This window comes from Microcebus murinus, chromosome X, assembly GCF_040939455.1.
Source record: "Microcebus murinus isolate Inina chromosome X, M.murinus_Inina_mat1.0, whole genome shotgun sequence".
NCBI classification, from domain to species: Eukaryota; Metazoa; Chordata; class Mammalia; order Primates; family Cheirogaleidae; genus Microcebus; species Microcebus murinus.
Window position 1 is genome coordinate 47,297,344 of NC_134136.1, and position 22,734 is coordinate 47,320,077.

General features: G+C 42.8%; 1 protein-coding gene and 1 non-coding gene across 2 annotated transcripts; one reads left to right on the plus strand and one right to left on the minus strand.

The window, feature by feature from the left end:
- The first annotated feature begins 1,474 nt into the window (after window positions 1–1,474).
- Window positions 1,475–22,148, plus strand: ATP1B4 (ATPase Na+/K+ transporting family member beta 4). Its single transcript, XM_012739050.3, has 8 exons — window positions 1,475–1,733; window positions 5,748–6,012; window positions 10,592–10,720; window positions 10,983–11,087; window positions 15,013–15,209; window positions 15,855–15,911; window positions 18,079–18,174; window positions 18,871–22,148. The coding sequence occupies exons 1-8, from the start codon at window positions 1,671–1,673 to the stop codon at window positions 19,030–19,032; spliced, it is 1,074 nt and encodes a 357-aa protein (XP_012594504.1). The 5' UTR covers window positions 1,475–1,670; the 3' UTR covers window positions 19,033–22,148.
- On the minus strand, window positions 12,909–13,147 carry LOC142866160 (small nucleolar RNA U89). Its single transcript, XR_012916213.1, has one exon. It is a non-coding gene; the product is annotated as a small nucleolar RNA U89 (small nucleolar RNA).
- Window positions 22,149–22,734: the final 586 nt, after the last annotated feature.

Below are 22,734 nucleotides of genomic sequence, written 5' to 3' on the forward strand. Positions count from 1 at the left end.
ATGCTAAGGAATAAGAGATTCTGTAGCATGGGCTATTTTGTTACCTGAGGTCATGTCACTCCACACCCTATTTTGCCTCCCCACCTTTAGTTTTTGAAATGTTGCTAAAATTACTGTACTCTCTTTTTTGCCTTACTAACACAAGGCCAGTTAACCTATCCTTTGTTTGGTTTTTGAGGCTTCCAAGGGCCTTAGGAATCACATGAAAGACTAATATGAGGCTGGACATGGTGGCCCACACCTATATTCCCAGCACTTTGGAAGGCTGAGGCAGAAAGATCACTTGAAGCCAGAAGTTCAAGATCAGCCTGGGCAACATAGTGAGACCCCAGCTCTACAAAAAATAAGAAAAATTATCCAGGTGTGGTGGTTTGTGCCTACAGTCCCAGCTACTCGGGAGACTGAGGCAGGATAATTGCTTGAGCCCAGTAGTTTGAGGTTGCAGTGAGCTGTGATTGTGCCATTCACTGCACTCCAGCCTGGGTGACAGAGTGAGACTCTGTCTCAAAAATAAAATAAAAATTAACTACAATTGAAGCCATTTTCATCAGAATAGGCCTAGACTTGGACTTATGACTAAATCTCTCTATCTAAACTATTGTGCTGTTTTCCTTGGTTATGAATATGCCCAGAATCTCAGTATCTGCAACATTTTCAGCCACATGGGTATAATGGGGGATGATTTGTGAAGGAAGGATCACAAACTCCATCCAGGACTTTTAGCCACCCAGGCTCCAGTAGGGTGGACCAAACAGACCAAAAATGCTATACAGTGTTCTTGACTGTTTCTACTAATTTTTCTTTTGTTAAATCTCACATTGGCTTCAGGAGTTATGTATGTCTGGGAAACTGACACTGCAAAGTTCTGGCTCGTTCCCTGCCCTGATGCTAAGGGATAAATATAGATCTCAACCACTACAGAAATTTGGCCAGGATTCCAAGGGGTGTGTGTATGAGGGGCAGTGACTGATGGGGCCACTCTGACATGTGGGCTAGGAAAAGGCTTCTTTAATGCCCAAGACTCTTTGGTGCAGGGAGGGGTAAAGCCGGAGCCTGGCCTCTAAAATCAGAAAGTATATTCCACATTTTAAGAAGCTTGTGGATTGACACAAATAAGAAATATTGTAGGTGGCTTGGAGTGTGTGTGGGGGTGGGGGGAAAAGCAAAGGGAATCTTTCCTGACACCCTAGATCCTTTTGCATGAGATCAGCCTCATGAAAAAAGCAAGTTATTCTTGGCCATCTCCCCTCACCCCCAACTCCCACTCAGGCCCCACCCCTGCACACACTGATATCCAACTCTCAATTGAGAAGAACATGACTTAAGATTTCCATTGGGCCCATCATATCTCAAGTGCTGGAGAAGGGCAAGGGGTGGAAAGACACATGAAGGGGGGGCGATGAGCTGCTCATCCTCGTGACCTAGAATATCTCCCCCTCCCTGTAATGATGAGCTTGCTTTTCCATAAGGGCTTTCCCTTCATTCGGGGAAGGGGCCAACCAATGAGAGAGGGGCATGCTAGATTATTTTGGGGAAGGGCTCATGCCAAGAGGGTTCACTTTTACCAGGCGCCAAGTGTCCCCAGCAACCAGTGTCTCCTGTACCAGCAGAAGCTCCAGAACTCTCGCCCACTTGCCTGCCTCTGCTGTGTCTTTGCCCACTGAATAGCCATGAGAAGGCAACTCCGGTCCAGAAGGGCTCCAGCCTTTCCTTACGGCTATCGCTACAGACTTGTGAGTCCCAGGGGGCAGAATATTTTGCTTCCCCTTTTGTAATGGGGTAGGGGTTGGGGGCTGTGTAGTCCTTGGTTTATGGCTGCCTCTCCTTGGGGTGGGCAGAAGCAATGAAATTTAGGGAAGCCCAGGGTTTCAAAAAGGAGCAGTGACTCCCAGAATCCCAGAGCACACTAAATTGCTGGCTGGAAGAAGGAAGCCCCTCTTACTATGGAACAAAGATTAGGGAAGAGGAAGATACCAGAGAATGGGAGGACTTCTAAGGTTTTTTTCTTGGGAGTCTAGAATTTGCACAAACCTTTTGAAGTCTGGGAGTAGAGGTTTCATTTTGATAGCAAGAAATTTAGCCAAGAGAGAAGGGAAGAGGAAGAGGAAATGAAAGGCACTGCCTACCCAGCTGTCTCAGTCCCTTTGGGTGATAGTTTCTCAGAACCCAGCTGCCCTTTTTCTAAAGCAGAAATTTCAAACTTGAGCTGAAATCATAGGATCATCAGTTGGAGCTGGGAGGAATCCTAGACATCATCTCTTCAGAACCCCTCATTAGGTAAAGGAGGCTGCTGGGGCTCAAGAACTCCGGGGGGACTTGCCAGTCAGTGAAGAAGCCAAAGTGAGAACGCAGGTCTCCTTGCTTCTAATCTTGTGTGCTCTTTCTATTGTATGTGCAGTATGCAGCTCCCTAACCCCTCATCTGCCACCCCACGCTGCCTAACAAACATGCACACACACACACACACACACACACACACACACACACACACGCACTCCTTTGGTGTAACCATTTATCTCCAGGGTGCATTACAAATTATTCGATCTAAAACTTTCTTTGCATTTACTTTGCTATAAATTATTAATATGCATGACACACAGTACTTTTTGGTGAGGAGGATTCTGAAGATTTCCCCAGAGAGGATTGTGATCTGAGCCCAGGAGGAAACAAAGACTAATTCATTTTTATTTGAGTATAGCCACTTATATAACCAGGGAGTTAAGCGAAGACTGTCAACAGCCAGCAGACAAAAACACAAATTCTTCTAACCCCATATCAACCTACAGAGGGCTTCCCTTAGCTTTCTAGCCACAATTTGTAAAATCTTCCTTTTGATTTCCCCGAGGTTCCTTCCAGCTCTCAGAGCAGTTATGAGCTGTGGGGCATAAATAACTATTCCTTACTTGCCTTCTTTTCTATGTAATGTTGTTAATGTGTTGTGTATAACTTCAGTTATTTGTTAAGTTGTTTGGATTTTAAATGCATCAGGGGATCTTGCTCTTTATAATACTTGATAAAAATTTAAAAAGAAATAATTTGATGCAATCATGCACTAATTTCTCTTTTAAAATTAACCAACCATTCAAATGTTTATGGGGTATTACTCAATGCAGGGCACAAATTTAACCTTTGGGTCATACCGTTTGTGTATATATTTGTTTATATGTTTATATATTTAGATTGCTCAAAATGGAGCCACCCTCTGTCCTTCAGACTCTTCCCTTTTAGGGAAACATGATGGGCCCAGCACACGCCCACTACCATATTCCAGAGCGCGCATGCACGCGCACACACAATATCACCCGAGGGTAGTGCCACTTTAGGAAACTGACAAAAACAGAACCTTAGGGATAAGCATTCTCATCACCAAAGGATTCCTTACTGTATTTTGTTAAATAGTTGCACAAAAGTGCATTTCACACAGAATTTAATTAATGAGGAACCTTTTGGGAAAGCCTCCCTTGCACAATGTGATGCTCCTCTATACCTGGAAATGGGAGAGGAGAAAAGATTTGAGGGTCCTCAAGTAAGTCTCAGGTGGTGTGAGAGCTGTGGGGGGAAATTAGCTCTGAGAAGATCAATTCTTCCCGGGAGGGTAAAGCTTTAATGACAAGCCATCTTTAATGGGATTACCACGAGAGCTCATATCTACAAATAAGATCAGGCTGATGCCAAGGCCAACTGCCTCCTCTGTGCAGCAGAGGAGAAAGGCAGGCATAGGGAACAAGGGGAGAAAAGAAATTTCTTCATAAAATATAAAAGGAATATAAATTCCTCCTTTCATAAAATGTTATGCTTCAAATTCTCTGAAATTCTCAGGTACAGTAGATTCTCTGGGGGCCATGATGACTTCCCACTCTAGCACACATGACTTCCAGGGTAGGTAGACCAGCTCTGTGAGAGCATTCCTCCAGAGTCCTGCATCAGGAGTTTTAAGTCAGGTAAGTGTCATTGTTATTTGGTCAGGACCCACTGGGTCCTGTGAAGCTGTGGGCTTCACACTGTGGAGGCCATCAAGAGGTTAGAAAACACGGACCCTCCTCCTGAGTGCTCAAAATGTATTTTGGGAGGTCAAATATGTACATAGGTTCACACATAAGTAAAAGAAATTTAAGAAGAAATATTAATCCATTCAACATTGAGTGATGGATGAGGTTATTTTCCTAAGCCTTACATTGTGAGTCTATGTCAATCAGAAATCCTTGCTTATAAGTGCCTACAATCTTTTGGGAACACAGAACCTAAGATATTGTTGTGCTTCATAAATCTGCTAAGCTACCTCTATGCACTTGTGCTCAATGTGATAGAAGAGAAACATCATTGTCCAGGGTAACAGGAGACATAGGTTCTGAGACTGTCAACTCTGTCATGGACTTGCTGTGTGGGTTTGCCTAGATCCTGTCCCCTCTCTAGGGGCAAGCATATCTTGCCTCAGATAGACAAGTAAATCTTGAAGTTCCCTGTCAGTTCTGATATGGTGTGTGATATAGAGCTGTGCATTGGAACAAATTGGAGAGCAATTTAAGAGTGCTTATAATCAAGAGCTAGATAGTTCTGGGCAGCCTGAATGCTGAGAGATGAGCTTAGTCATTCTGTATCACTTTTACTGATTCTGAACAAGCAAATTTGCTACCCCCCCCCCACCAAAGGCAGCATTTTAGCTGAGTGCCCTCTAAGTGGCCTTTGAGGAATCAGGCAGGGAGGGAGCAGCACAGAGCCCCTGGCCTCTAGTGTTTGACATATCCAACCCCAACAGGTGCACAGGCTCCGCTGCTCTTCAGACTTGGACAGCAGAGGCAAGGGAGGGTGGCCTCATTTTCTGCTGCTGCAGTGAGCCTTGGCAAACCCCCAAAGAGCAAAGATACAGCGCTCCAGCCTGTGGCAGGGAGGCATTTGAAACACCACTTGGTGAAGTCTGGGTTTTTCAAAATTTTTTTTTGGTTTAATTTTCTTAGAACCACTCAGAGAAGATTACAGTTTCAAATCTCAAGTAATGCCTGCAATCAGTCAATCAACAAATATGTGCTGAGCACTTACTACGTGCCCAGCTTTTTGCCTCGGTTACAGGGGGAGACTAAGGAAGCCTGGGGTCTCAGCTCTCAGGAGGTCTCTCCCATCAGCTTAAGGCAGGAAGAGAGGTTGCAGCTAAGGCAATAGTCAGAAAAGCAGCAAATAACTTCCCTTCTCTTGTTGCTGCTGGGAAGCCAGGCTAAGTTTTGAGGAGGGGTACAGCAGTTGGCCTCTCCTCCTGATGTCTGTCCCAGGCTATTTTTAGACACTACTTGGGATGGTGAGGTTGAGCAGCTGAAAGTGTACAGGGTGTTAGGACGAAGCTGGCTTAGACTGGGAATTTGCCATCATGGACACAAATGTCTAAGACTACTCCATCTTCCCATGTGAGCTCAGCTCTGTACTGACAGGCCAAAGTTAAAGCGGTGGCTAAGGCCCTTAGGACAGAGTAGTGACATGAACAGTCCTAGGGGAAGAGCCCAAATGCCTGAAGCTGAGAATAAAATTTGCACCTCTAGGGCAAGAATACTGAGTTTAAATGGGTTGCAGAAAGGATATTTCCTTCAAAACAACAGAGAGAAAGAAAGTCCTCCTCTTGTAACAATTGGTATGTTTATGGGGAAGTGGAAATTTGAAGCATCTCCAAATATCGAGTTGTTTCCATTTATTTTTGGCTGGTGGGATGCACCATTGGAAATTTTTTTCATAAAGGGGATTGTGTTTTGTCACTTTTTCAGGACGATCAGGATGAAGTTAACCAGAACTACTTAGCAGATGAAGAAGAGGAAGCAGAAGAAGAGGCTCGGGTGATGGTGGTGCCCGAATTGGAGGAGGAGGAAGAAGAGAAGGAGAAAGAAGAAGAAGAAGTGGAGGAAAAGGAGGAGGAAGAGGGTCAGGGTCAGCCAACAGGCAATGCCTGGTGGCGGAAATTGCAAATCCTGAATGAATACCTGTGGGATCCGGAGAGAAGGATGTCTCTGGCCCGAACAGGTCAGAGTTGGAGTAAGTCCCAATCGTCTCAATGCCCCAGTCTGGTGTCCTTTGCTTTCGGCTTGGTATCCAGGGCTCCTTTACCATACGCTGGAATGGGCTTGTCTGCAAACTTTTCTTAGCATTTCATGTAAAGGCACCAATGCCTAGGGAAATGCCTGCGCTGTGGACAGATTCCATCAGAACAAACTCCAAATGGATGAACAAACTTGATTGTGGAACTGAAATACACTGGGCTCAGTATCAGTTGCAATACAGAGAGACAACGAGAATGAGTTGAAAAAACACAGGTTTTTTTTTTAAAAGTCCCAGTCCTGTCACTTTCTATCCATGTGACCTTGGACCCACCATTTACTCTCTCTGAGCTTCAGTTTACCTTTACTGAGGGAAACAATCCCTGCCCTGCCTCTTTCACAGGATCAGAGTGAGGCTCCAATAAGATATTAAAATTGTAAAATTGAAAGAATGATGCCGAAGACTATTTCTAGGATCTGAGACCCAAGTCTCTGCCAACCTGACCAATGGTTTTTATAAAGCCTCATCACTTTATCTTACAATGTCAGAGAAGGAATGCCAGGAGGCCTGCTGTTGGCCCTGGCTTGTGGGTGCTTTCCTGTCCCATGGTAGACACAGAGGAATTACGTTTAAAAGGATCGTTACTAGAGATTAAGGTTGAGCCTCCATGTTGCTTGATCAATGGCAGAATTGTATTCCTTAGCATTTCCTTTTTGTACCACATGCTGCCACCATTTTCACTTCACAACTTCCCCAGCACCTCCCTCCCAGGGTCCTATCCACCTCTTAAACTATTAATGCTGAGCCTTCCCCACCAGGAGATTTAGCCCATGGTGAAATTCACACTTGCCACACTTTCTGTACAGCCCAGAAAAAGAGCAGCTGCTGGTTTGGAACTCAGTCAATTTTCAGAAGAAAAATAACAGAGGACATTATGGATGAAATAGGAGTCCCCTAGTGCCAACAGTCTAGGTTGCTGAAGTTGATGGCTGTGCCTTCTAAAGACCCTTTGGCTGAGAATTATCTCCATTGTAGTTAAAGTTTCACCCTGACTAGTTAATTCAGCTCACTCAGGGTGAAACAGCCAGTCCTGCTTCCTGGAATTAGGAATAGCAGGTGTGGGGCTCTGAACAACACCCATCTCCCTTCACCCCTCCTCAGTTCCCAGCCGCACCCCTGCCCATCCCTCAAACTCTCAACTGGAACAAATGTACCATTTAAGGGACATTCCAACATTCTGGAAGCTGCAGACAAGTGCTGGACACTCATTAGGGCTCCAAAGGGAGCACAGCTGTTTCTCTCTTGCCTAAAGAGGCCTGGAAAAACAGTCCTAGTAGAATGCAAGTGTGATTCTGGACGTGGGAGCCATACATTAACCCCTAAGCAGCCAGCCACTGGAACTTCAACAGATGAGCTGATCGAAATTGCTCCTGTGGAGGACAATCCATAGGCCAATAAGTGGGGATGAGGGTGGAAGGTTCAAGTGCCCACGGAAGAGATGGCAGTGGGAACGCTGCATGGTAGGCCATAGCCAGACTTCTGGGTAGTAAGTCTAAGGAGAGCCTAGGAATTCTTCTGTTGGGCTACCCTGGGCAAAAGGCAAATGGTAATGTTAATGCCATGGCCAGAAAACACATGCCTTGCTGCTTTCTTTCCTAAGAACTAGGTTCCCACTTGAGCATTTACTAACCTTGTTCCAATCTGGACATCAACCTGCCCAACATATATATTCAACCTGTTAATATAATCTGGGCTTTTCCTTTGGTAGCTGGGCAACCCCTATTCTTAGGAACTATATGTTATTTTATTGGATACTGACAAGAACCATATGAGGTAGTAATATTATTATCCCCATTTTACAGATGCAGAAACTGAGGCTTAGAGAGGGTAAGTAATTTATCTAAAGTCACACAGTTACTAAGTGGCACTGCTGGGATTCAAACCCAGGTTGGATGAACACCAGAGTTCATCCTCTTGCCAGAACACCACACTATCTTCATGAACTGTAATAATGAACAAGGCTCTAATGGATAAGGCCTCAGGACCTGATGAGGTGTTTTAGTGGGAGGAAAGAAGAATTGGGAATGTGGGTACTTACTGCTCTATCCAAGCCTGGGTGGGGCATTCAGGAGAGAATCCTAGATTACCTAGAGAAGGGGCTCAAGTAATACCTGAACATGTGTGGCAGAAAGGGTTCGAGGGATCAATGGGTTCAGATGGGGACCCTACTGGGTTTTGCCTGAGGGTGGCTGAAAAAGTTAATCTATCACAGACTCCAGGGCACCCACTCCCGGGTGAGGCTGAGGGAATTCATTGCTAGTGCCATTCGCCCATCTACAGCTTCCTAGCCACACATGCTTGGGAAAGAAGGAAGATAAGTCCAAGGGAATGTACCTGTATTTCATTGCTTTCCTTTCATCCACAAAACTGAGTCTTTTGGTCCCCCAGGATGGCTCCAGGTGTTGATCCATTCCCAGGATGGGGATAAGGGTAGAGGAATGGAGGAGGAAGCACAGGGGAAAATCCCATTAGAATAGCCAGTAGGTAGGCCTGGCATGGTGGCTCACTCCTGTAATCCTAGCACTCTGGGAGGCTGAGGCGGGTGGATCACTCAAGGTCAGGAGTTCGAAACCAGCCTAAGCAAGAGTGAGACCCCGTCTCTACTAAAAATAGAAAGAAATTAATTGGCCAACTAAAAATATATAGAAAAAATTAGCCAGCCATGGTGGCACATGCCTGTAGTCCCAGCTACTCGGGAGCCTGAGGCAGAAGGATTGCTTGAGCCCGGGAGTTTGAGGATGCTGTGAGCTAGGCTGATGCCACAGCACTCTAGCCTGGGCAACAGAGTAAGACTCTGTCTAAAAAAAAAAAAAAAAAAAAAAAAAAGAATATCCAGTGGGCAATAGCCAAGTATCACAGGCACACAGGCACTGTTGTTTCTTCCTCAGAGACTCCAACTGAATCAATGTGTTCAGGTTACAGTTCTGCTTTAGTTCCTCTAATAAAACATAAAGGGTCAGTTCTACTTCTAGTTGAATTACTACAGTTTTTTCCCCCTTCCCCCACTCCTTTTTTGGTTAATTTTATTTGGTTCATGGTTCAATTTAAAAATTAATATTTGGATTCAGTTTTGGGTACAGCAAAGTTTTGTGGTTTGTTCCAGTTTCTGGTTCATGATTCCGTTCAAATCTGTAGTTCTGACATCATGTCACTGCTGTGAGCGGAGCCAAATACTGTTGCCTGAGAAAACCCCAAGGAGGACTTGAAAAGAGTTTCTCAGCAATGTCACACTCACGTACCCCACTCTGTGCTGCCTAATCTGGGGCAAACCTAGTCTCTATACAGAGGGAAACTTAGTCTTATTACAGAGGGAAAATTCACACAACTATGCTTCTGGTTCTATAGCAATAATAATAATATCAATAGTAACAATGACAATGACTGGCATTTATAGAGCACTTAGTATCTACCAGGCTCTGTGCTATGCTGTTTATATACATTATTCAATGCTAAGAAGTGAGTACTGTTATTTTTTTTTTATTTCGGCATAATATGGGGGTACACATTTTAAGGTTTCAATAAATGCCCTTTCCCCCCTCCCCCCAAAAGTCTGAGTTTCCAGCATGACCATCCCCCAGGTGGTGCACATCTCACTCATTATGTATGTATATACCCGCCCCCCTCCCCCCTCCCACCTGCCCAATAAGTACTGTTATTTTATAGATGAGAAAATTGAGGCCCAGAGAGGCAAACGGCATGTCCAAGTTAAAACAACTAAGAAGTAGTATAGTCAGAATAGAATGTAAGGAAAGGCTGAATTTCAGATATTGTTAAGGATATAGATAAGAATATGAAGTAAGTGCTAAATTTATCCCCACTTTCCTGTGAGGAATCAGGGGTACAGAGAAGTTCTATAATTTACCCAAGTTCACAGGCAGTGTCAGTGATTAAGTACCATTTCCTCCTCCTCCCTTTACCACCCTGTGTTAGTGTTCTTTTTAAAAAGCTGAGCCACTTAAACTTTTGCTAAAGATGAATAAGATTTGAAATAAGTAGGGAAAAATCTCACTTTGCCTTGATTAGAGGCAAGTCCAGTGGAAATTAATCAAAAGTTTGAATTATAGACTATGTGAAAGGAAACGCTGTTTTTATCACTTGCAAATACATATAATCACTGGAACCAAGCTGCTAGGACTCTTCAGGGCACCTGCCTTAATGAATAGAGAAGAATGATTTGTACTTAGGATATCAACGTTACCCAGAAGACTCTCTAGCAATTTGCCCTCTGCAGTACTTTAAACTCCACTCCCCTATAATCTTGTTCATGATCATCATTTGCTCAGCAAGCCCTTCCATCGGAGATGCTGTAAAGGTAAACTGCAATCGGAGTTTGCACCCTGACACAATCCTCACCAATTCCAAATCGGTGAAGTTTGAATAAGCAAGGACATACTGAATCTGGGGAATTTATTAAAAAGTCATCTCTTGTTTGGGTTGGTTCTGGTTCATGAGTTCGAGTGGGGAGGCAGGGCTTGTTGGCAAGCACTGACCACTCTCATGTTTGATTACTCTGCAGGCCTGATCTTAGTCATTTACTTCTTCTTCTATGCCTCCCTGGCTGCTGTGATCACTCTCTGCATGTACACACTATTTCTGACCATCAGTCCTTACATGCCGACCTTCACTGAGCGGGTGAAGCATCCTGGTGAGTGTGCCCAAATGCCCTGTGTTGTCAGAACTTGCTGGACAGAAATCTGCTTGCACAGCATGCTCAGCCTCAATTAACTTTGGCTCTTCCCGGTAATGACTTAGAGATTCAATTATTAAGAGTAAAAGTAAAATGGTACTTGGCAAATTATGGTCCTTTTCATTTTGATTGCCTGGGGGGAAATGGTTTCATGGGAATCAATACCAAAAAATTATCCCAAGAATGGGTTAATATATCCAAGACCTGTTTTCATTGCCAGGAGTTATGATCAGACCCTTCGCCCATAGCCTTAACTTCAACTTCAACGTTTCTGAACCTGACACTTGGCAGCATTATGTGATTAGCCTAAATGGCTTTCTCCAGGGTAAGTAAGTTCCTCTGAATAGTGGAAAGCTCTTTTGAAAGGTGATGGGTGGGAATTCAAAATTCAAAATTCACCTGGCCCAGAAATTCCAGTCTTACTAACCCAAACCCATGACGGTCTTTCCTTACTTTTCATCCCCCTCTGCACCTGTAGATACAATCAAAACTACTGTAGTGTATGTTGCCTTGGAAGCATACAAACTGACTCTGCAGCAAGACAGTAAGCTCTTTGAGACAGAGAGCTTGTTTGCTCTTCTTGAACATGCTATAGCACTTAGTTAAGTCCCAAGCACATTCAGGTAGCTCAAGAATGATCATTTATAAAAAATAATTCTGGGGGAGATAGTGGTGAGAAAAGGAGAATGTTCTCCAGAAATGGAAGATTCCTGGCTTCTATACTTTTTCAAGGTGAGAGTATTTGTTTATTGAAGATAGGCCTTATCTTGAAGGGAGACAACAAGTGTATTTAACAGCATTCCAGAAAGGAGTTAGAGGAAGAATCTCTGGGTGGCAGTCAACTCTCATTTTGATCCCAAATATTTTCAAGATGCCTATCTCTACAGCATCATCAGATAAATTTTCAGGGACAAATGAATGGGTTTGTGGGAGTCCCTTCCACATTGTAAAAGCTGAGGTAGCAGCTTGGTTAAGGTTAAACACAGAGCACACAGGTTCTGTATTTATCCAGCTATTAAAGAGGAGCTCCAGTGGGGTTTGCATTGCTGCATCTAATCTTTGTGGGGGAAAAAACCCAATAGTCTGGTTTGGTTGTCCTGGCCTGGCTGAGGTGGAGGGATGGAGGGTAGCTAGTAGAATGTGCACTGAATTAGGAGGAGAACCATCCATTATCATGTGCCAGGAAGTGTTAAATACATACATTTTGCCATTTAACTTTAACCCTATATAATAGAGCTAGTTGATCATCCCCATTTTACAGATGAGGGAACTGAGGCTCAAAAAGGGGAAGTAACTTGATCAAAGTCTCCCAGAAGCAGAACCAATGTTTGAACCCACATTCATGTTTTTGATGCCCTTGCTACTCAAGGTGTCATCCAGGGACCAGCATCGTGGACATCACCTGGAAGTTTGTTAGAGAAAGGCAGAGTCTCAGCACCCCCACCCCCCCCCCCGCCCAGACTTGTTGGGTCAGAATCAGTATTTTCACAAAGTCTGCATGTGATTTATATGAACTTTAAAGTTTGAGAGGTGCTGCTTTTCATAATTCTGTGCTGCTGCCATATGACCAGGAGTTAGAAACTTTATGTCAGTAATGCTCAGTGTCATTAATATTTTGGTTAAGTCTGAGCTTCAGATTCCTTACCTGTAAAATAAAGGAGGCTGGGTTCTTTCTGAGTCCATGTAGTTCCATTTTGGGCCACAAAAATGTTTTGGACATCATAGCCAGCACAAAATCTTCTTTTCTTTCAAAGTGTTTGTGAGATATTGCAAATATATTGCCAGAATCTCTGCTGAGGAAATCCCTCAGAGAAGCTAGTAAACGGAGAAATACCAATTCTGACCTGATAATGAAGGCAGGGAATGTTAGGAAAAGCACAGAGTTTTTAGTGCCTAAGAGCAGATAATATGTCCTGCTAAAACAGAAACACATCTCTGAAATAGACATCCAAGAGTATCAGTTTCATTCCCATGAGGACTAGGATTTTGCAATAAGGGTCATGCTCATGTCACATTATTTTTAACGGAACTACCTCAAGAGAAACAATGAGCACGTGATCGCAGCTTCTATTTAGAAAGGTATTATTTTTTGTTTTTTTTTTGTTTTTTTTGTTTTTTTTTTTTTTTTTTTTTTTTTTTTTCTTGCTGTCAGATCCAAGGTTGCGCTCAGATAGCTCGTGCCCAGCCCTACCCTGGGCCCCACCTGTGGGCCTTCCTGCAGGCTGCTGTCAGGAACTCTGGGCAGCAGCACAAATAGAGGCAAGGCCAGAAAGGTATTATTTGACTATACTTCTTGTTCTAAAAAAAAAATTAAAACAAAGCCCTTGAATTAAATGTGGCTTCCTTTACTTTTCAAAGGAAAAATAAAGGCATAGCCATAACTGAAATATATTTAAAATTCCCAGTTGCCACTTAATAATATCAAACCCACGTCACAACCTGTGTAGATGAAGATCCTGAAGTATATATTTTTTTTATTTTTTATTTTTTTTTTTTTTGAGACAGAGTCTCGCTTTCTTGCCTAGGCTAGAGTGAGTGCCGTGGCGTCAGCCTAGCTCACAGCAACCTCAAACTCCTGGGCTCAAGCAATCCTCCTGCCTCAGCCTCCCGAGTAGCTGGGACTACAGGCACGAGCCACCATGCCCGGCTGATTTTTATATTATATATATTAGTTGGCCAATTAATTTCTTTCTATTTTTATGGTAGAGACGGGGTCTCGCTCAGGCTGGTTTTGAACTCCTGACCTTGAGCAATCCGCCCGCCTCGGCCTCCCAGAGTGCTAGGATTACAGGCGTGAGCCACCGCGCCCGGCCCTGAAGTATATTTTGACTCTTACTTCTTTTTTTTTTTTTTTTTTGAGACAGAGTCTCGCTTTGTTGCCCAGGCTATGGTGAGTGCCGTGGCGTCAGCCTAGCTCACAGCAACCTCAAACTCCTGGGCTCAAGCAATCCTCCTGCCTCAGCCTCCCGAGTAGCTGGGACTACAGGCATGCGCCACCATGCCCGGCTAATTTTATATATATATATATATTAGTTGGCCAATTAATTTCTTTCTATTTATGGTAGAGACGGGGTCTCGCTCTTGCTCAGGCTGGTTTTGAACTCCTGACCTCGAGCAATCCTCCCGCCTCGGCCTCCCAGAGTGCTAGGATTATAGGCGTGAGCCACCGCGCCCGGCCTGACTCTTACTTCTGATGAATCATAGGTGCAAAGTCGCCTCTGAAATAGCGAACTACTTGGAACATGAATACATGAGGACTAGGTCTAACAGGACTAACTGGGCTCCATCATTTAGAACCAAATTGGAAATAATGCAGCTATTTCCAAAGCCAGTTTTATGTGTGGTATCTGGTAACCCAAAGAGTCATCTCACATATAGCCCCTTTCAGCTCTCTCCCTGATATGTGTACCCTGGACACATGTTACATTCCATCCAATGTAAAAGGACACTAACCCTGAATGCCTCAGGCCTCAGTAGACAAGATCTTACCCCCTCACCCTCTCAGTAGAGACCCTGTGGTTGTCATTGTTTTCTATCTTTTACTCTGAGCTTCTATTTTGCAGTGCTAACTTCCCTCTATAAAGGATGAGAAACTGGTTTATTCCCTCCTTCTCCTCCCCATTCCCCCTTCTCCTCCTCCTTTTCCTCTTCTTCCACTTTCTTTCTGTCCCATACTTCTCACTCTCTTACAATCAGGAGCCTCTCATTGAACTCAAAGGGAGACATTTTCTAAGATGAACTTAAAAGAGATTTAATCTGGGAACTTAGCCTCTTTATATATGCCATGCTTTGACATGATTCAGTCAGTCCCTCTTCTAAAATCTACCAATTTATACGCTATTCCTCTTCCAGAAGTAGAACAGGAAGCCCTGCAAGTTTATAGTTTACCATATCTGAAAAGATCTAATGGGAAATAGAGACAAGTTAAAAAGTGAACAACATATGACCCAGAGATGGATATCCAGAAGTTCCATGGACTGAGAAGCAAGGGGGCAGGCAATAAAAGTGGGCTGAGGTGACTACCCAAGAAGGCTTTCTGGAGGGATGTTGTTGGTGACTAACCAAGAAGGCTTCCTGGAGGGATGTTGGGCACCTGATGCCAGGTCACAGGGCTTTGGGTAAACGAAGTGGGCTTTCAGAGGAGTGCAAGCAAGCTGCAGAAAGAAAACTTGGGAGGGAGGACTACTGAGTACATGGTGTTCCCCTGTAGCACTTGCCTAACGACCTCTTGCCACCCACACATGCTTTAGGTTATAATGACAGTCTTCAAGAGGAAATGAATGTAGATTGTCCCCCGGGGCAGTACTTCATCCAAGATGGCAATGAGGATGAGGACAAGAAGGCCTGTCAATTTAAGCGCTCCTTCCTGAAGAACTGCTCTGGTCTGGAGGACCCTACTTTCGGATACTCTACTGGACAGCCTTGCATTCTTCTAAAGATGAATCGGGTATATCGGCTCTTGATATCTGGTGGTGATAAGTGGATGAGCTGAGTAGGAGGGTTCTGGCCACTCCATTTGTCTTGGGCTCTGTCTTCATACACTGCAGGTTTGGCCATTTTTACTGACAGCATCAGAAATACAAACAACCAGCCAAACCTATCAAATCCTTTTTCTCCCTGAATACTTCCTATTGCTATTCTTCTTCCCAACTCCCAAATCTGCCCGTTGATGGCCTCTGTCAAGAATGGGGTCATGAGCTGTTTGGGACAGGGGATAGGGTGGGATGGGGGACAGTTCTTATATCATAGAAAATGCATTTTCTTCTCTCCTGCCATGCCTTAGGTATGGCAGAGCCTTATCAGGCACACCCCTCTTGAAATCAGAAAGTTCTTTACGTTCTTAGGGTTATCTTGCTGCAGTTTCCCCTGTGTATGAATATCATGCACAAATCCAACAAGGAATAAGCTGAGCTGCACAGCTCTGAAGATGTGTGACATTTCCAACTGTTTTGAACATTTCTAAGAGGGCAAAATAGATGAAGCTTGTGCCTGAGGAAGGATGACTGACGGTGGGGGGTTAGAAAAGCCCCATTTTTACTGTCAAATCTGTTTTGTTAAAAAAAAAAAAAAACCACTGATTTTCTTTTGATAGATTGTAGGGTTTCGTCCTGAGCTTGGAGATCCTGTGAAGGTTTCCTGCAAAGTTCAGGTAAAGTGTCCTTTTGAATAAGCATTGTTAGCATATCTGTTTCATGCAAAAAGGTAGTTCATCCCTTTCAAGGACTTATACACAGAAGGTAGGTTAGGTTAAGGGTTAATCTTTTCATAACTACAACTCCCTTTAGTGTCTTCAGGCCTTCCTCTTTCCAGAAAGGATTCAGTTCATATATGTTTATGTGTGTATATGTGTGTGTGTCAGTGTGTCATGATTTATACCTGTAAAAGCCAAAGACTGAACGTCAGCTAGGGGCCACAGCAGGGAACAACAATGCGCCAAGTCATTAATTGGGATTCTGTTTACACTTTTGCTTTTAGCTCTAATTACTTGTTTCTTTGAACTAAACAAACAGCTTTCATTAGAGTCATTAGTCCCCAATTTTAAAATTGAATTTCACATTTTGCAGCAATGACCAGTGGCACTGGGTGTTGCAGTAACAAATGACTACAAGGGAAGTATAAACAGAACTCCATTAATATGCTAATTAACTGTCCTTCGAGGGACCATTAACTCCTATCTCATCTGCACCAATTAGCTCCTTTGTAGGAGAAAGCCCTAGATCTTGGGTTTGCTTCTTACACAGGCAGTAGCTCTCTCCTTAGGTTTGATGACAATCAGCTGCACACCCCCAGCCCTGGGCAATTGTCTTGCAAATGTGAGAGGCCAGGCAATCCCATTCTCAGTACCAGAAATACAACTGAAGACTTCATTCTTCATGGTGGCAGATCAGAAAACAGCAAAAGGCAACATTTATAAAGCCAATATCCCATATTCAGCAAGCATTTATTGATCACTTTTTGTATACCATCTCCTTTGCTAGGTGTTGGGGGTGCTGAGATAAATATGACTCTCTCTCTCTGAAGTCAGGGAAATCAAGTATTACCAGTGCTATGAAAGGTGTAATGGGGACATTGAAGAGAGAAAGGTTAGTTCCATGTGGGAGATGGTGACATTGAAGATGAGCTTTGAAAAGTCAGGCAGTGTTTGCCAGGTGAACAAGGTAGGAAGGACATTCACTCTGCTCGCATGTCCGTGTGTATGTGTAAATATTCACACATGTGAGATGTGACTACAAACTAGCAGAAGTGATTCCACAGGCCATTCTCAAAAAATAAATTTCATTGCTTTTTAAAAGACTATATAAATAAAACATAAAGACCAACTCAGTCTTAAACTAGCATAGTAATTGGACTGAGTTCTGCTTGTAGTTCCCTAATGGAAGCTGTTAATTTTTTCAGCTTACATCAAACCTTGCTGAGAACTGTCCTTTAAAAAAAAGAAACATTAAGAGTCTCTATATATTCTATAATAATTGATACTGGTCAAATCCACACCCACTTGTGGAAATCAAGCAGGATGAGATAATGACTAGAATAAATTAAGGAGAGCCTAGTTTGTATCAAGAACAATTATAGTATATTGACAGAAGTAATCACATGACCTTAGTGAGTAATTTGCTAATAGTGATGCACTATTTGTCCGTATGTGCAGCCCCCTACCTAATGTGATGTGATGAGGGTAGACTTGTTTACTTTAATCATTTCCATTACCTGGGTCCCTCTTGTTTATCCTCCTAACTCCACCTCCTATAATTAAGCACTACAGAGAATGTGGTCACAGACATGAGTTTAGGTGATCCAACCGTAGTCTGTGTGCCTATGCATCAAGTCCCTGTGCACTTGATCTAGCTTCCAATAGAACCGAGCCGGCAGTGTGCAAGTTGTGGAGTAGATTTACTACACATGTTCTAACTTGTACCTGCCTCAGCTCCAAAGTCGAAGACTAGGTGCTATGCCCAGTATGATTCTTTGGAAAAGGACAAAAGTGGTAGACCCACCAGGTACTGCAAGCCCATTGGATCTCTTCTTTCTGGGTCCTTTAGAAACCAACAGAGTCATACTGAGTACCTTTGGCTTCCTCAGCCCATGCTTTCTATTCGGTATTCTTTAAACTGAAAAGCCAAGGAAAAATCACTCCCTGGAAACGCTCCCTGGGGATAGGTCAGGGCTGAGCTCTGCTGGGTTCTGCTTTTGTTTTCTTCCTGGGACAGTTGGTTGTGGGTCACACAGTGATTTCACCTGGGGCACAAGTCCCTGTAGCTTAGACTCCAATGCACCATATTACCCAGTACTCCACATATACCTACTTTTGCTTACAGAGAGGTGATGAAAACGACATCCGATCCATCAATTACTACCCAGAGTCGGCTTCTTTTGACCTCCGCTACTACCCTTACTACGGCAAACTGACTCACGTAAGCTGTATTTTCTTCAGTCATTGCTGTCAGAAAGGGTTCAGAGATAAAGGAAGGGCTGGCTGGGATCTATGAGAATTAGGGAGTAGCAGACAGTAACAGAGGGCTGAACAGCTGCTGGCCATAACCAGAAGCTCCCTCTACCAATTCCGATCACAAACACACTCCTTTCTATATTTGAAAGAATCTCATATATGGTCTGGTCTAACCCCTTCAGTTTACAGCTGATGGAATTGGGGTTCAGAGAGAGGAAGTGACTTGCCCAAGGTCACAGAGCTAATCAGTGGCAGAGCCAGAAGCAGACAAATTACTACCACTGCACTTAATCATGCCAAATAATCACACCCCCCTGTTTCTCCCATTTGTAGCCTTGGGGCAATGAAGCCTTCATCTCTAGCGTAGGGACTTGATAGATAATAGTTTTGTTTTGATTCATGGTCTGATATCCAGAAAATAATATTGAACCAAGACAGAATTGGTTTTCCCCAGAGGACAATCAGATATTTGACAGTGACTTATGAAAAAAATGTGTAATTTTCCCAAGGCAGGGAGAGCATGTCAGTTGCTTTAGCCATTTGTGACTTGGCATCATGGGGTTTACTCTTTGTGAAGGTTGTCCCATCCTGCATTGATTATCTGATCACTTTCCTCCTACCACCTTCTCACACTTAGAATTCATTGTTCTTCCACCTACAGGTTAACTACACCTCCCCCCTGGTGGCAATGCACTTTACAGACGTGGTGAAGAACCAAGCAGTGCCTGTGCAGTGCCAACTGAAGGGCAAAGGCATCATAAATGATGTCATCAATGATCGTTTTGTGGGTAGGGTAATCTTTACCCTGAACATAGAAACATAAGAACTTCAGGGGACCAATCCCACCAGTTCTGTTTCTGTTTTATCTTGTGTTATCCCTGGTAGCACCTGAGTTCTTTTTCTTTAATTAGGACACAGCCAGATGGACACCTAGGACAGTAGATCATCTTTCCTTGCCTTTGACATGTGTATAAAAGGACATTGTGGGAGCTGTTTGATTTTTTAAAGGTAGTCTCTCCTGATGACAAATAGATTAATTTCCTTTCCCTCCACTTAAAACTAAAACCCATTCTTGCTGCTAGAAATTTCACTGTAGTGTAAACATAATGTCTGATTAAAATTCACAATAGCCATGAAGGAGAATTTCTATGATGATTATAAATTCATCATGTTCTCTAAAATTTTGTGGGTTTTACAGGTGAGATTCCTCCCAACCAGGCTGATTCTCTAACCCCTTTTTTCAAAACTTGCCTAGCAAGGTCCTTCCCTGGGAATCACCACTCAGATCAACCCAGACTATACTTAGGACCACTATATCTATAGAGTTCTATATCCAGGGATGCTTGAGAAACTGGCTGCCTCCCACAGGCAACTAAATACTGATTTGAAGACTAGGTTATCTTCAACTGGGGCAGAAAGCAGTGTTAACTGGATATTGTTCTGGGATAGAGATGAAGACCTTCTCTATGACTTTTTAAAGAGGTAGAACCCACTGAAATTGGGGAGAACACTTAGCATGTGTATATGATTGGTGTTTGGTTCCTTGTTCTATGGTGTAATCCAAAGGCAAACGTTCCTGCAGACAAGTTTGTCTCAGCTTCACACAGAGAAGAAACCTTGGAAGAAGATCTCCACTGGCTAATTCTTCTTGGGCTGTTTGTTTGACAGTAGTGTGATGTTCTTTGAGACCATTAAGGATGTGTGTGTTGACCCCTAGCTACAGCTCTGGGGATTGAAATCAGGGCCTAACAATGAATGCATGACAAGACAGAAAGCTCCTGACAGGCCACCCCAAAGCCAAGACTCATTAGCCAGTTTTGCATTACCTTAAAAATGACAAGAGGCAGATGTTTATCCAGGTTGTGGATCAGCCAGGTCGCTTTGTCATATCTTTGGCCATGTGATCATTCCACTGCTTTTTAACACCTCCAGCAGGGGGAGGGCTGGGACAAGGAGAAAAGGCATGCACCAGGGAATAGCATAGTGTCTCAGCATCCAAAGCAAGTTCAAATGCCACCTAGAAGCATCCAGAGTCTGAATCTCCCTTACAATGTTTACTTTCTCCCAAAACAGGGAATTGGCAGTCTGGTAGTGAAGATAAACAAGTGGAGAAGCAACTAGGATATAGTGTGAAGAGAGTTATAAAACTAGTATGTAGAAATGCTGTGGGGAACATGAGGAAAAATATCTCGAACTGAGAAAGTAGCAGAGGAAATTTCACATGCAAAGCCACAATTGTGAAAAGACCATGGTGTGTTTGGGTGACTGTGAACAGTTCATGTAACTGCAGTGAAAAGGGCTCAGAGGAATGGCAGGGAGTGGCAAAGATTGGGCTAGAGAAGTATTTAGGGTCTTTGAGTTTTATCCAGTAGGTGAAAAGAAGTCATTAAAGCATTTTAATCAGGGAAGCCCTGTGATAGCATTTGCAGTTTAGAAAGAGCACTTTGGCAACCACAGTGTGAAGGGTAGATTGGAGAGAGACAAGACTGGGGAATGGGGGAATGAGGGAGAAGGAGGAGTCAAGAATGACTCTAAGGTTTTGAGCTTGGCTAGAACCAGTGAGATAGTGATATTGTTGATTAAGACTGGGAAAACAAGAGAGAAGCAGGTTTGGTGAGGAAGATGCTGACATCAATTTTGGACTTTTGGCTTGTGATTTTCTACTGGTCAGACGTTGATGTGGAAATGTAAACACATGTACGGCTGGGAAGAAGGGGAAGAAGGCTAGATGAGAACAAAGGCAACATTTGATTATGTGAACTTGCTTAAGAAATCCTAAGCTATTTAATCTTGGAAATTGACGCCAGTTATGTAAACACACTACACCAATCTAGTCCGTAGCAGTGTTTTTTTTCTTTTGGCTTTGTGACAGAAAGGACTGTTGTTGCTCTTTGGAATCTCCTTCCCAGACACCTTCCAAGTCTTATCAACAGAATACAGAGGGGCTTACCACTATTAACAATGATAGAAGATAGAGGACATCAGGTCTATGGAAAATACAAAAAAAAAACAACAACAAAACTGTCTCCTGCCAACCCATTTCCTTAACAAATTCAATTTTCAAGACTAACCTTTAAAAAGAAAAAGAACAAAATGAAAAAGGCAACTTTAAAGTCATTTAAAAATTACCTCAATTTTTAAAACTAACCTTTAAAAAGGAAAAGGACAAAATGAAAACAACAACAACTTTTAAACCATTTAAAGTTACCTCCATCAATCAAACTTTCAAGATTCGGTAGGAAAAGATAATAGAACATTAGCTCTGGAAAGGATATTAGAGAGCATTTAGAGAAAACAACCTGCATTGCATCTGACTCCAGGTCCAGTGCTCTTTCTACTCTGAGCTGCTGCTTACCAGGAAGTACCATCTTTTTAAAAATCAATAAATGATATCCCAAATTTTTTGAAACATATGTCAAATTTGAGTTAAAATAGTTAACATTTCACAGGAATTCAACTACTGGTGCTATATTTTATACATAATACATTATCCTGTTAAATGCATTGACTATTAAACAGACAAGGAATTATGAATCTTTTGTCAAACAACATTTCTCATTCAATGGAATTTACTGTGTCCATAATTTCAAAGCAGTATTGAAGAGCACTAAGTTTGTGTTGTCAGCTAGGAAATGAAAAAATAACTTTATTATACAGAACTGGATATGATAGCATATTCATTAAAGTTAGATTCTAACTGTTCAATAAACTTCTAGTAGATTAATTTAAATAATTCCCTATACTGTGCTGTACCAGGATTTGATTTGTATACCATTTGATGCGATACACTTGATTTTACTTGACTGTCAATGAGAAATACTACTTCCAATTGTCTTCATAGTTTTGTCCATACTAGACTTTGGTTATGATTTTTTACCTTCCACCCCTCTGAATTTATTATCCTAAAGTTACCTCTTAAGCATCTATTTGCTGGGGATCTTCATGTAGAAAACATTTATATTGTCTTGGGGAGTTGTTGAGAACAATAAATTGAAATAAAAAAGAAATGTATGATTTCCTCCTTTTAGACTATATCACTGATTTTCCCACAGGAATATTGGGGAGCCATGTGGGTGGAAAACTTGACAATTGACAACCTATTATTTGAAGACTGTTTTTCTTCCTCTCTCCCATGCCCCCTCTTTTTTTGATTCTTGGGGTTTAGCCATAGGAAGGTGAAACTAATAGTTGTTTCATTTCTGGGCATTTTTCCTTTTTGCAGTCTCCATGCTCTGGTTTCTCAGACTGCTTTGTCAGAGTAGCCTTTTTTCATCAATTTATACCAGAGTTCTGGTATAAATTGTTCTGTTTGTTTGTGTAGGAAAGGAACATTAAGAGAAACCTTGAGGTAGGGGAATGGAACCAAAATCCAAAGGGAAACTCTGCAAATGTTTGATGAAAGTCTGGCTAAGTGACTTTAGGCCACGTCTGGCCAAAAACTGTCCCCCAGAGCAAATCTCTAGTGGCCACTGCAATTAAAGACAAAAACATTCCAAGTCCCTTATTCAATTCAGAGGCTAGGCTG

Excerpts from the sequence above, each read along its gene's own strand:
- ATP1B4 (XM_012739050.3), top strand. The coding sequence starts at position 1,671 with ATGAGAAGGCAACTCCGGTCCAGAAGGGCTCCAGCCTTTCCTTACGGC. Across the intron at positions 11,088-15,012 it reads CCTAAATGGCTTTCTCCAGG|GTTATAATGACAGTCTTCAA; the intron begins GTAAGTAAGTTC and ends CACATGCTTTAG. Across the intron at positions 15,912-18,078 it reads AGGTTTCCTGCAAAGTTCAG|AGAGGTGATGAAAACGACAT; the intron begins GTAAAGTGTCCT and ends TTTTGCTTACAG.